The sequence below is a fragment of the Macrobrachium rosenbergii genome, chromosome 13 (genome assembly GCF_040412425.1).
Source record: "Macrobrachium rosenbergii isolate ZJJX-2024 chromosome 13, ASM4041242v1, whole genome shotgun sequence".
NCBI lineage: Eukaryota > Metazoa > Arthropoda > Malacostraca > Decapoda > Palaemonidae > Macrobrachium > Macrobrachium rosenbergii.
The window spans coordinates 35599980-35612925 of record NC_089753.1 but is presented as its reverse complement, the minus strand read 5'-3'; the positions used below and the strand labels follow the sequence as shown (position 1 = coordinate 35612925).

Here is a 12946-nt window from a genome sequence, read left to right as displayed (position 1 = left end):
CGTTGCTAAGTTGATAACATTTTGAGGTGACGTTGCTAAGTGACCCCACCCCTAATGAAAAAGACGGTATAGGTAGTGCCCAACGTCCCTCGTAAGTATGCCACTTACCTGACATCGGTCAGTTCTGCTAATCGAAGACGGGGAATTAAAAAAAAAACTCACTTTCTCAAGTTGGATTTTATCGCGCAAAAATGTCTTTCCAAGATAAATATAAACAAAACAAAAACCGCCAAACTAAAGACGGAACCCAATGAACCGCGTCCCGGACACGTTCGAAATCCAACAGGTTTTAGTCGACTATTTAACAGACGGACTGACTGACAGTTCTCTCCCCTCGAGTGCTCCCTAAGGGGAAGAGTCTGGGTCCCCTTTTCTTTTCTTCCTCAAAACAAACTGGCATTTCCGAGAACTGCCAATTAAGGAAACCACCTTCGGAAGGAAGAGAGAGAGAGAGAGAGAGAGAGAGAGAGAGAGAGAGAGAGAGAGAGAGAGAGAGAGAGAGAGAGACTGTATCAAGCTTTTGCCCAGAGATGCGAATCATCTTCCTTGTGGTTCCGAGATTGACAACATCGTTCGTTCGCTATCAGGGAATTTAATGCCAGGTTTCAATTTGGGATCTGACAATCATTCACTTGTCTCCATATAGAAGTATGACGTAATATCGACATGCTGGAAGGAGAGGAGAGGAAGAAGAGGGAATTTTATCCGTGATTTTTTACTGTACATTTAAGCTTTGGAACTTCCTTCCTCTCTCCATTTTTCCTTGATCCAAAAACATTTCACTCCCCCCCCTTATTTATTTATTTCTTTTTTTTTTTTTTTCTTTCTTCAGAAGTCTGGGCTACTTCTGAATATTAGACTGTCCTTCTCACTGGACTCTGCATCTCAAACAAAACAGTTCACAAGTAAATAAAAGAATGAATAAAAATATCAGGCCCTGGGGAAACCAAAAGCAGGCGGAAGTTCCAAAGCAGTCTAAAATAAATAAAAACACCCACCTGTGACTGGAGCTTCGATATCGATCATGGTCTTCTCCTGCCGGAGGAGGGCGGCGCCCTCATTGATGATCCTGAGGGCGGCGGCCTCCTCTATGCGACCTTCCAAAATGAAGTGGTTCTTTAACCACTCGAATTTGGGCTTGCCTGTCTTCGGGTCGAAGACCTCCGTACACGTTAATTTGTGGGACGGAGGGAACGGTACACCTGCAGGAGGAGAAACACATTGAGTTACTAAAATGAAATTCTATAACTTTTTATTTTTTTTTTTTTTTGCAACAACATTTCTGGAAAGCATAAAAGGTTAAAACTGAAGATATAAAGTTCTATTTTTAAGGGGGAGGGGGGGTGCAGGAAAAAAAGTTGACCAAAATGTCTGTGGTGCCTAAAGGCTTCATACGAGATAATGTATATGTGTGTATAAGCATACGTATTTGTGTATGTACCAGTGATTTTATATATATATATATATATATATATATATATATATATATATATATATATATGTGTATATATATATATATATATATATATATATATATATATATATATATATATATATATATGTATATACATACATACATACGGTGGGATGGTAAAAAAATATAACTAAAATGTCCCTCGAGGCTGAAATCTGCAAACGAAAGATTATCAAAAGACTGTTTTTGCAGTACATCACTTCTACCCATTTCAAAAAACTCCAGTGGACACATTTTGTTAATACAGAAGCTAATGTGGATTAACGAGAGGAAATTCGACACGGCTTCACTAACTAGAGATTACTTCTTACAAGACATGAAGGCTTCTCAACAGTATGCAAGCCCACGAATAAAAGAAAATAAAGGTCCAAAAATTATAATTAAAATCTTGATGTGTCGACAACTGTGTGTGTTGGATCTTGCTTTTCACAAACTTATATTTCTATTCTACTTCTTCAGTACCTGTACACACAACTGGAGAGAGAGAGAGAGAGAGAGAGAGAGAGAGAGAGAGAGAGAGAGAGAGAGAGAGAGAGAGAGAGTTTTAAAGTTACACCACTATGCATCACTACTAGCATCCAACACAACAAACTCCCGACATGAGACCGTTTTGCAAAAACCGAATCCTGGTAACACCCGGATCCATTCTATTAACTTTTGGCTTAAAAAAAAAAAAAGACGAGAGAAAAAAAAGACCAAAAAAATCCATTTATGGCGGGGTGTTTGCAGTTGGCCGTTTTTGCTTGAGTTAGTTGTACCATTTGTGTCTCCCTGTTAAACGAAATCTCTCTCTCTCTCTCTCTCTCTCTCTCTCTCTCTCTCTCTCTTTCTAATATTTACCGTAATATTATAGTATGGTACAACTCTCTCTCTCTCTCTCTCTCTCTCTCTCTCTCTCTCTCTCTCTCTCTCTCTCTCTCTCTCTCTCTCGTTTCTCTGGGTCCCCTACACTTCCACATACGTCAAAAGACAAAGCCTGAAGCCATACAAATTAAAGAGAAAAAAAAAAACTCGCTATAACTCTACTCCATTGTATTAAAACTTACAACACTGTACAACACAACAACGAGGTCAAGCTATTATTTTCAAATACTAACCAGTGGGTACTAAATTCACACATTACGCAATAAAAATACCACAAAGAGAGAGAGAGAGAGAGAGAGTTAAATTCAGCAATCTGGGTGTTAGGAGTTTCTTTCATTTACCAAAACCAACCCTCACATTCATTTTAAAGTAAAAATATTTGAGAGAGAGAGAGAGAGAGAGAGAGAGAGAGAGAGAGAGAGAGAGAGAGAGAGAGAGAGAGAGAGAGAGAGAGAGCATTTGAAATGTTATCCCAAAATTTTAGCGCTTTCGTGTAAACTTGTCTATGTTGAGAAGACATGCCAAAATACCTTTGTGAATAACTTATGACAAATAGCCCCTTACATCAGCTACTAAGGTTGGTTGCAAGTTTCAACACTGATATTCGGATTAAGGATTAAGACTGAATGGTGTTCACGACAAAAAATATCAGGTCAACGTCATGTCAAATTCCATTATTTAATCAGTTCTTAGTATTTTAACCCTTGCACGGTTTGGTTGGTATTTAATGGCACTAGCTATGTTTTACTGGCGACATCTGCATTTCCTGTTTCACTCAAACTGCCAAGGGTGGGCAAGGGCATTCCGTTTTTCATACCGCTGGATTGTTACTCTCAAATGTTGTGATGCCATTTCCAACAGGCAAATAGCAAAGTTACAAATTCTGAAATAGGATCGCCATCTTCATTTCCTTGGATTATCATCATCATTATACTATAATAAATGCTTAAGCAGACACTGGGTTCCACAGACTTGTCGTATTGCTAGCCGAAGAACTTGTTCTTAAAGGGAAAAAAAAAATAATTAAAAATAATGCAGCGGACGACAAACGGATGCCACAAAAGAAAATTTAACAGAGTCTACAGTGTGCCAACTAATCACACTGTGAGCAGTGGCCCCCCACCCCCATACGGGTCATTCTAAAGAAGAAATTGGTCAGACTGGACGCAACTGAAAACGACATCACTAATCCATTCCAGCTATTTTGCTTTGAACAGGCAACATGAGTAATGTGTCAAGTCCGACTCATTTCGTGCAAAGATGGAACACTGTGATAAAAAAGATGATTAGGCTCTCTTTATCACCTCTCCTAAAAAAAAAAGAAAAAAGATTAAGCTCTCTCTACCACCTCTCCTAGAAACAGAAAATGATTAATCTCTCTCTAACACCTCTCCTCCAAGTCCGACTGGTTTGCGCACTACTGTGCTCGAGTCTATTGTAATCACAAGTAAGTTTATCAAGACATTTTATCAACTGTTTCTGGTGAAAACTGGCCAAAGCTCAGCTGTATTCCTCTTCCCATTTTAATTTCTTTCCTCGTCAGATTCAACTCGCATCTAACTTTTAGTTTTCTGTAAAAGAAAACTATCGAGATGGCTAGTAGTCTGTCCGTCCGCACTTTTTTTTGTCCGCCTTCAGATCTTAAAAACTACTAAGGCTAGAGGGCTGCAAATTGGCATGTTGATCATCCAGCCTCCAATCATCAAACATACCAAATTGCAGCCCTGTAGCCGCAGTGGTTTTTGTTTTATTTAATGTAAAAAATTAGCCATGATCGTGCGTCTGGTACCGAAACAACACAGGCCACCACGGCCGGCTATGAGCTTCATGGGCCTTGGTTGAGAGTTTCATACAGCATTATACGCTGTACAGAAAACTCGATTGCGCCGAGGGAACTTTAGCGCATTTTATTTTTTACTTGTTTCTTAAGATATTAAGTCGTAGGACCTTACGCCATTCTTTCCGTAGCACCTTCAGTCTCCTGATTCAGTGAACCTCTTGTCTTATTAACCTCAGCCAACATGTTTTTACACTGGAACGCCCTTGTCGTACCAAAATAAAGGTCAGTCACTGACCTTTTAAAAATGTGGTGCACTTTTGGATAATAAAGTTAAGGCAAAATGAAATTTTCACGAGGTTTCAAAACATCGTCAAAGACACGGAATCCAAATGAATTGTCCCTTTTAGTTTTCTGTAAAAGAAAACTATTGCGCCGGCTTTGACTGTCCGTTCGCACTTTTTCTGTCCGCCCTCAGACCTAAAAAACTACTGAGGCTAGAGGGCTGCAAATTGGTATGTTGATCATCCACCCTGCAATCATCAAACATAGCAAATTGCAGCCCTCTAGCCTCAGCTATGGCTGAAAGTTTCATGGGCCGCGGCTCATACAGCATTATATACCGAGACCACCGAAAGACAGATCTGTTTTCGGTGTACATTTTTTACTTGTGTAACATTCAGGCCTACCTAAAAAGATGGACATCGCTAAAATAACCCGGACAGAAACTGAGAAGTGTTTACGAGGTATATAACTAAATGTTTCGTATACCCAATAATCCCATCCATAGCGCATTGCTAAAACCAAGGTCTATCTCTATAGAGACCTTGGCTAAAACCATAACCACCGGAGGTTTGTGATATCTCTCCCAAAAGAGATTTCATTTCAGTTTTCAAGTGGGCAAATATTCATCCCTACAGAGCGCGGGACGGTACTTTTCTTTATCAAAAAATGAATTCTAGACCTATTACATTTTTACCTCTGTTCTCCTAAGGCAGTCGAAGTGACAAGCCGTCTCCTCCGATCAACCCCCCGGCGAGCGTTCGCCACTTCGCTCCTCCACCCGGAATGCCAAATCGGATTCGATCCTGAATCCGGATCAACACAAATAGCCCGAAAGGTGCCCCTCTCCTTGCTCAAACTTCCCATGGGGTTACATGAAAATTCATGGACACGAATTGGCATAATTCACCTGATCAAGTCCACACTCGAGGAGTAGGGGCGGGGGGGATGCACGCTCTCCGAGGGGTGATTATACCAATATAAACCTTCGATACAAAGGACATCCATTAATGAGTTTGCTCGTGAAACATCACCTACTTTTACACAAACAAAAAAGAAAGCTAAAAACACTTTCCCTACTCTGACATGTAAATTGTGTTTACAAACAGTTGTCACCATGATGCAGTTTCGGTGCAATAAACAGCATACTGTCAATAGACATTATCAGCAGGATCATTTCATGTCTACGGTTAGCTCATTAATCATAACACGTCATACCTAAAATATGCAGGAAGATATTATATAAATCGTTTATAATAATAATTAATTTCAAACGTGTCCTCCCACCGATCAAGAGTGTACAAAGACAAAAACACAGTAGGCCAGACAAGAGTTGGGTCAAGGTAAGGCGATTATTCAACACACCCACCACATCCCCCTCCTCAAACTGGAGGAGGAGGAGGAGGAGGAGGAGGAGGAGGAGGAGGAGGAGGAGGAGGAGGAGGGTGTTTGGGAGGGAGGGAGGGAGGGAGGCGGGGGTAGAAAACAGACGCCCTAAAGGGAAGAGAGGACGGCGAGGTAGAGGAGGAGAGGACAGAACGACAGAACTGTTCAGCTTGATCCATCCTGGACAAGATTGCCTGAGCTAGCACACAGTCCAAAAACACACAACCCCGATTGCCTATATGCTTGCCTACTTACAAGGGCCCTAAGGAACAGAACAGAGTAGAATTCAGGTCAAAGGCCAAGAGCTGGAACCTCAGAGGTCATTCAGTACTGAAACGGGAATTGAGAGTAGAAAGATTTGAAAAGTGTAACAGGAGGAATACCTCGCACCATGAATCAATTGTTAGGGGAGAGTGGAAAGTCAGATGGAAGAAAGATATGAACGGAGGTACAGTAAAAGGAATGAGAGGGGTTGCAGCTAAGGGCCGAAGGGACGCTGCAAGAATATAAGTAATGCCTACATGGGCCCTAAAAAACAGAGCAGTTTTCTTCTTTTTTTTTTTGTAATGTAGGGAAAGTGGATGAAAGATAAAGTCGGGGGCAAGAAAGAGAGAATGAAGCAAAATGCAAAGAGCAAAAACCAAGAGGATAAGAGAAGGCGATATCTTCGTGACCTTACCTGACCCAGCCAACACACTTCACTTTAAATGAGCCTTCCCTAGCACTTATCCCCAAGCCCAGCCCCGACCAGCAACAGTCAGTCAGTCAGCCAGCAAGGAAGGTGAGGAAAGGGGAAACGAAGAGGGGAGGGGAGGGGAGGGGAAGGGGAGGTGGGGGGAAGGAAAGGGGAGGGGAGATGGGGGAAGGAAGGAAGGTCCGCCAACACCACTTATCGATCAACACCAGCGCCGACATAGATATCCAATTCAGACTTAAAATAAAACAATTATTTCTCTCTCGGTCTTTTATGCTCTTTAGACACTTTTCATAACAAGTCAATTAAGAGTTCATTAGATAAAAAATAAAGGGAAAATCACAATTGACGCTTCGGAATCAAAGCTAACGATCTACAATCGCCGCGCCTCCTCCCCCCCCCCCTCTCCCTCTCTCACCCTCAGGCACCACGCCCTCCCTCCCCTCTAGCCTTCGAATCGTTCCTTTTATTTCCCCTCGTTCCCCCTTCCACTCCCCTACCCCCCAAAACCCAGCCAATATCCAACTTTATTTTTCCAATTAGTGATTTTTATTGTTTCTAATGGGTTGTTTTGTTGTGCATGCAAGCAGGCTCCGAAAGTAAAAGCACGTAAGCTGCATCCAACACACACACACACGCACACTCGAACACACACACACACACACACACACAAGCACAGAACGGGTGGTAATAAATCAACGCATGAGAACACGCAAGCATAATCGTACCCTAACTTAATTACCAGTTCAGGGCATGAGGACTGATTTGGCCACGGAGAGAGAGAGAGAGAGAGAGAGAGAGAGAGAGAGAGAGAGAGAGAGAGAGAGAGAGAGAGAGAGAGAGAGAGAGCTGAAGGGGTATTTAAGAAGAGACTTTATCAGGAATATATATTTAAAGGGAAACAAGAATTGAATGGTTGATTGTACCGATAAACTATTGCTGTATTAATATGTACCGTGATTATATAGCATGCGGAACCACTTCACACTGGAGAACCAAAACCAAATAGAAACAAAAGTTAAAACAGTAGCAAAAATCAAGGTAGAAATCATTAGGCAATTTATCCTTATTCAAACAGAAACTTGAAGCAACTTTTCCCGCATCTACTTCTCCACCCACTAAAGTTCCAGAACCCAATACCCAAGCCCCTATCCCATCCCCGACCCCACCCCGTTCCCCAGGATGAGAAGGGGATGGCCTCGAGATGTTGATGTACTTTCCCTGCGACTTTATTCAGATCTATATCAGATAAGTGACAGTAAACCACAAAGCACGAGAGAAAATTAAAGGGGGGGAAACAAGATAAACAAAAACCTGGAGCCAAGGTCACAGAGACCATCCCTTGGAGCCGAACATCCTTTCAGCAATCATAATCATCCAACAATGACGACAGATGGGTCTGTGTTCATCTGAAACTCAGCAAAAGAAGAACTTATCGGCAATCCCTTCTTACACTAAATTCTCTCTCTCTCTCTCTCTCTCTCTCTCTCTCTCTCTCTCTCTCTCTCTCTCTCTCTCTCTCTACGCAGTCTTCTTCGTATCTTAAAACTTTGCTAAACTCCAGCCACCTTCCTCAACACACCAATGCCATAACTGATTCATCTTACTAACAATCTCTAGTTTTCCTTTACTTTACAGATGTATAGCCACTGCCCATTTCCTCTTTGGCTGCAATGAGATGCCCATACAGAACTTACCTTTTCCCCCCATCACATTATCAACTCAATCTTCTATATGCTTTAGACTGCCTCTTGATCATCATGTTATATCATACCTCTAAATAATTAGGAACATATTACTTCCAAACGAAAAACCCTTTTACGGGCAATCACAACACTGCTTCCTTATTTATTCCAGACACTACAAGGATACAAACTGGACAAACTACGACGATTACAATATGTAATTTTAATTATCACACTCGCTAGACTAGAATATCGAGAGAGAGAGAGAGAGAGAGAGAGAGAGAGAGAACCAGCCGGACAGCATCAACAGGTGAATGAATTGAGAACGCGATCCTACCAAAGCTCGCCGCTGAGATGTCTACTAATGAAGTTTATTATGACATTTTAGGCATCAGTTTAAAATCAAGATACTGTGAGAAGTTATGAAGTTAAAACAATACAATAACGCACCTGTAAGTGTAACATGATGGAACACAAGAATCAAGTTAACGGAAGACAACATACACCCTAATATTTACTGTTAGACAAACCATGTCAAATGTTGAAATCAATGCCCTTGCTTGAGCAAAAGCAAATCTATAATAATAAAAGGCGAGTTGATCGTGTCTGTCCGCCCCGGTGTGAAACGTGGAGAATACGGAATATACAGTAGATTCGTATACTGTCGTATCGACCGTGCACACTACTGTACAGCGGCGGCGGACCGACGTGTGCTCAGCGTAGCCCGTGACATCAATCACGTAAAAAATAAAATCTATGCCATATCTTTCCAATGAAAGACTAACGATATAATAATACCCGAGAGACGGCTCTCGCCCTATAAACCAAACCCGCAGGTCAGTGAACGTCCTACAACCCTCAAAGGACATGTAACCGAACCTATACCTCCTGGATATTTCTTGAGCTCACGTAAATACACACCTATCCTTACAGGTGCTTCGACGTTCTTTCAGCACGTAACTAAACCCCTCCCCCCCCCCTTACTCCCCAGTCTCCCCAAGTAATTAACTCATCTACGAAAGCCATTTAATAAGAACGTTAACTACCTCAGAGAGCCGTGCACCAACACCCAACTCTTTCCGTCTCTCGAGCTGATGCCGTTTATGCATGCATGTATTCAGCTGTTTAGCGTTTTATCACTGCTGATTTATTTGCTCTCCTTGTTCTGGCTCTTAACGATGATATGCTTGGTTTTCGAGTTAATGGCCTTTGAGGCTTCAAGCCTTATGAATAGCTGCGGGCTTTATAATAATAAGTAAAAAATGCGTCGAAGTTTTCGGCGCATTCGAGTTTTCTGTACAGCCGCTACAGCGTATAATCAAAGCCACCGAATATAGATCTATCTTTCGGCGGTCTCCGTGTAATGCTGTATGAGCCGCGGCCCATGAAACTTTAACCACGGCCCGGTGGTGGCCTTTCCTACATCGTTGCCAGAAGCACGATTGTGGCTAACTTTAACCTTAAATAAAATAAAAACTACTGAGGCTACACGGCTGCAACTTGGTATGTTTGGTGATTGGAGGGTGGATGACCAACATACCACTTTGCATCCCTCTAGCCTCAGTAGTTTTTAAGATCTGAGGGAGGACAGAAAAAGTGCGGACAGAAAAAAGTACGGACAGAATAAAGTGCGGACGGACAGACAAAACCGGCATAATAGTTTTCTTTGACAAAAAACTAAAAGAGGATAACATTCATTAAGTGAAATTTGTGGTTCTATTTTCCCTTTACACCTAGTTTTTACGGATGAATATCTCAAGGGCACGCTGACGATAATCGTAGGAGCTATTTTAAGCTAAGAACAGTATTTGGTAAATTGTTCAACTGTAAAAATGTGTATAAGAAAACTGAACCACAAATTTCACTTAATGGCTCTTTTCCTCCATTTTTTTCTTCTTGGAACGTGAACATTCTTCGACTATATAATAATAATAATAATAATAATAATAATAATAATAATAATAATAATAATAATAATAACAATAATAATAATAATAATAATATCATCTTAAGTGCGTTCTATTTAGTCAGCTTTGTAATGCTTTTAAGCGTTGTTATAGTATGTATTTGGTAGAGAGTACACCCAGAAAGTGAGTATTCGGCAGAGAGTACACCCAGAAACAGTATGTATTCGGCAGAGAGTACACCCAGAAACAGTATGTATTCGGCAGAGAGTACACCCAGAAACAATATGCATTCGGCAGAGAGTACACCCAGAAACAATATGTATTCGGCAGAGAGTACACCCAGAAACAATATGTATTCGGCAGAGAGTACACCCAGAAACAATATGTATTCGGCAGAGAGTACACCCAGAAACAATATGTATTCGGCAGAGAGTACACCCAGAAACAATAAGGCTAATAAAAGCGAACAAAATATAGAACATACATAAGAAAAACTCGGGTACCGTTTCCCAATAAAAATCCAGGGCCCCACAATCAAATTCCTATGGAAGATACGAATGATATAAAAATGGACATGATCATTTGTGATTTACAGAGCCAAATCTGACAAGTAATACCTTCGAACAGGTGTTAACATGGAAAACTTATAGCAACCAAATTAGCTAAAATCATCATGTGATTTAGGGCTGTGCATGTCTCAAATTCGCATGCACTTTTTTTTTTTTCATAAAGCATATATGATAAGACATAAATCCTAGTGATTTAAAGAACCAAATCTTGTGATACCTTTGAACGGGTGTTGAATATGAATGACTTATGACACGAACCGTGTTGTTCACATTTAGGCGTGTTTGTGTCTCAAATTCGCCTGTACTTTATACTTTACTTTTATTCAGCTTTATTTCCAGTCAGGTAAACTTCACTCAAATAAACGGAAAGAGTCTTTAAAATGCAACATTTAAAAGCAAAAGGAAATATAAAAGCCCTTGAGTAAAAACCCACAATAATGTAAATGAGAGACGGTAATTTTCCAAAATATACAAAAAAAGGGGTTAAAAATACAGTGCCTCATTTACATGATTGTGGATTTTTACTCTACTTCCAGTCGCAACATGGTGATGCACCATACATAAGAGCTCATATCTTGCTTCCACGATAAAAACATTTCAACATTTCAATTACAATCTCTACGGACGCAATAAAATTCAATATAAACATATTTCCCAAAACGCTGCACCAATAGTTTTCCCTGTCAAGTGGGTCCGAATTATCTTCACCGACCGAACTATTGACAATTCTGCTACAGAATTGAAGGGAAAAATCAAAATATCTCAAGTGAATGTTTTCATTTTTTTTTTTTTTTTTTTTTTTTTTTTTTTTTTGGAAGAAAACTATTGTGCCGGCTTTGTCTGTCCGTCCGCACGCTATTCTGTCCGCACTTTTTCCATCCGCCCTCATATCTTAAAAACCACAGAGGCTAGAGGGTTGCAAACTGATATGTTGATCATCCACCCTCCAATCATCACATATACCGAATTGCAGCCCTCTAGCCTCAGTAGTTTTTATTTTATTTAAGGTTAAAGTTGGCCATATTCATGCTTCTGGCAACGATATAGGGTAAGCCACCACCGGGCCGTTGTTAAAGTTTCATGGGCCGCGGCTCACATAGCATTATACCGAGACCACCGAAAGATAGATCTGTTTTCAGTGGCCTTGATTATACGCCGTAGCGGCTGTACAGAAAATTCAATTGCGCCGAAGAAACTTCGGAGCATATTTTACTAGTTTTTCAATGCATAGGCACACCGGTGCCAAGTCCTTGGTAGCAGGGAAAAAAAAACCCTAACCTGATATCCAATGACGATACCTCGAGCTTTCATCCCACTGGGCTAATGTGTCCATCGTCCATAAGAATTTTAATCAGCATAGTTTCACCTAATCACTGACTTGTAAGCATAAAAATACTTCAATAACTAGGCTGGCATCTTCCCCAAAGGACACTGAACACTGGCACGACGCCTTGTCCCACGACATTTCCAAACAACAGCTTAACTGTCTCATCAAGGAACATTTCAAAACAACGGCTTAATCTCGTCAAACCACATATAAAAAAGGCTTAATGTCTCGTCAAACAACGGCTTGAAGCCTTGTCAATTATAATTTAAAACACTAAGCTGTCGTCTCTTCAATCACTTCAAAACACTGGCCCAAAATCTCTTTCAACAGCTTCAAAACACCTTTTCAAAGCACGAGCCGATGTCTCGTTCAGCACCATTTCAAAACAATGGCCAGACATTTCATCCAACACCTTTTTAAGAAAAAGTGACCGATGCCCTGTCAGACATTAAAAAAAACTTGGCCTGATGCCTCAACCAACATTAAAATTCCTTGCTAAGCATCTTATCAAACACGACTCCACTATACGGGCTCAAAATCTCGTCCTACAGCATCTCAAAACATTGGCCAGACGTATACCACTTCAAAACTGATCAGATGTTTCATCTAACAACATTCCAAAACAATACCACGACATCTCAACCAACATCTTTTCAACACACGCCCGACGTCTCGTCCAACAACAATTCAAAACACGCCCAACATCTTGTCCAACAACACACAAAAAAACCTGACAAGACAACTCGTTCCGCACCATTCCAAAACACTCCCAAAATCTGGTCTAACACCATTTCAAAACACAAGCCCGACGTCTCGCCCCACGACACTTCAAAACACTGGCCAGCCGCCTCCTTTAACGTAAGTCGTTTCCCTAATAGCATTTCAGATCACTTTAGACTCTCAACCGAGAGCATTAAGTGTTTTGAAGGGGATTATGTAAGAACTCCCTTCTCTAACAACAAGAATTCATCGTCATCGAGC

The 12946-nt window shown here is 40.9% G+C and overlaps 1 protein-coding gene across 17 annotated transcripts in view; it reads right to left on the bottom strand.

Annotated features, from left to right (window-relative positions):
• LOC136845177 (serine/threonine-protein phosphatase 2B catalytic subunit 2-like) overlaps positions 1-12946 on the bottom strand; it is a 280643-nt gene that overhangs the window by 117063 nt on the left and 150634 nt on the right. For all 17 annotated transcript variants that reach the window (XM_067115156.1, XM_067115162.1, XM_067115160.1 and 14 more), the window contains one exon: positions 999-1202. In XM_067115156.1, coding sequence (XP_066971257.1) covers positions 999-1202 — 204 coding nt within the window. The remainder of the gene's footprint in view (positions 1-998; positions 1203-12946) is intronic.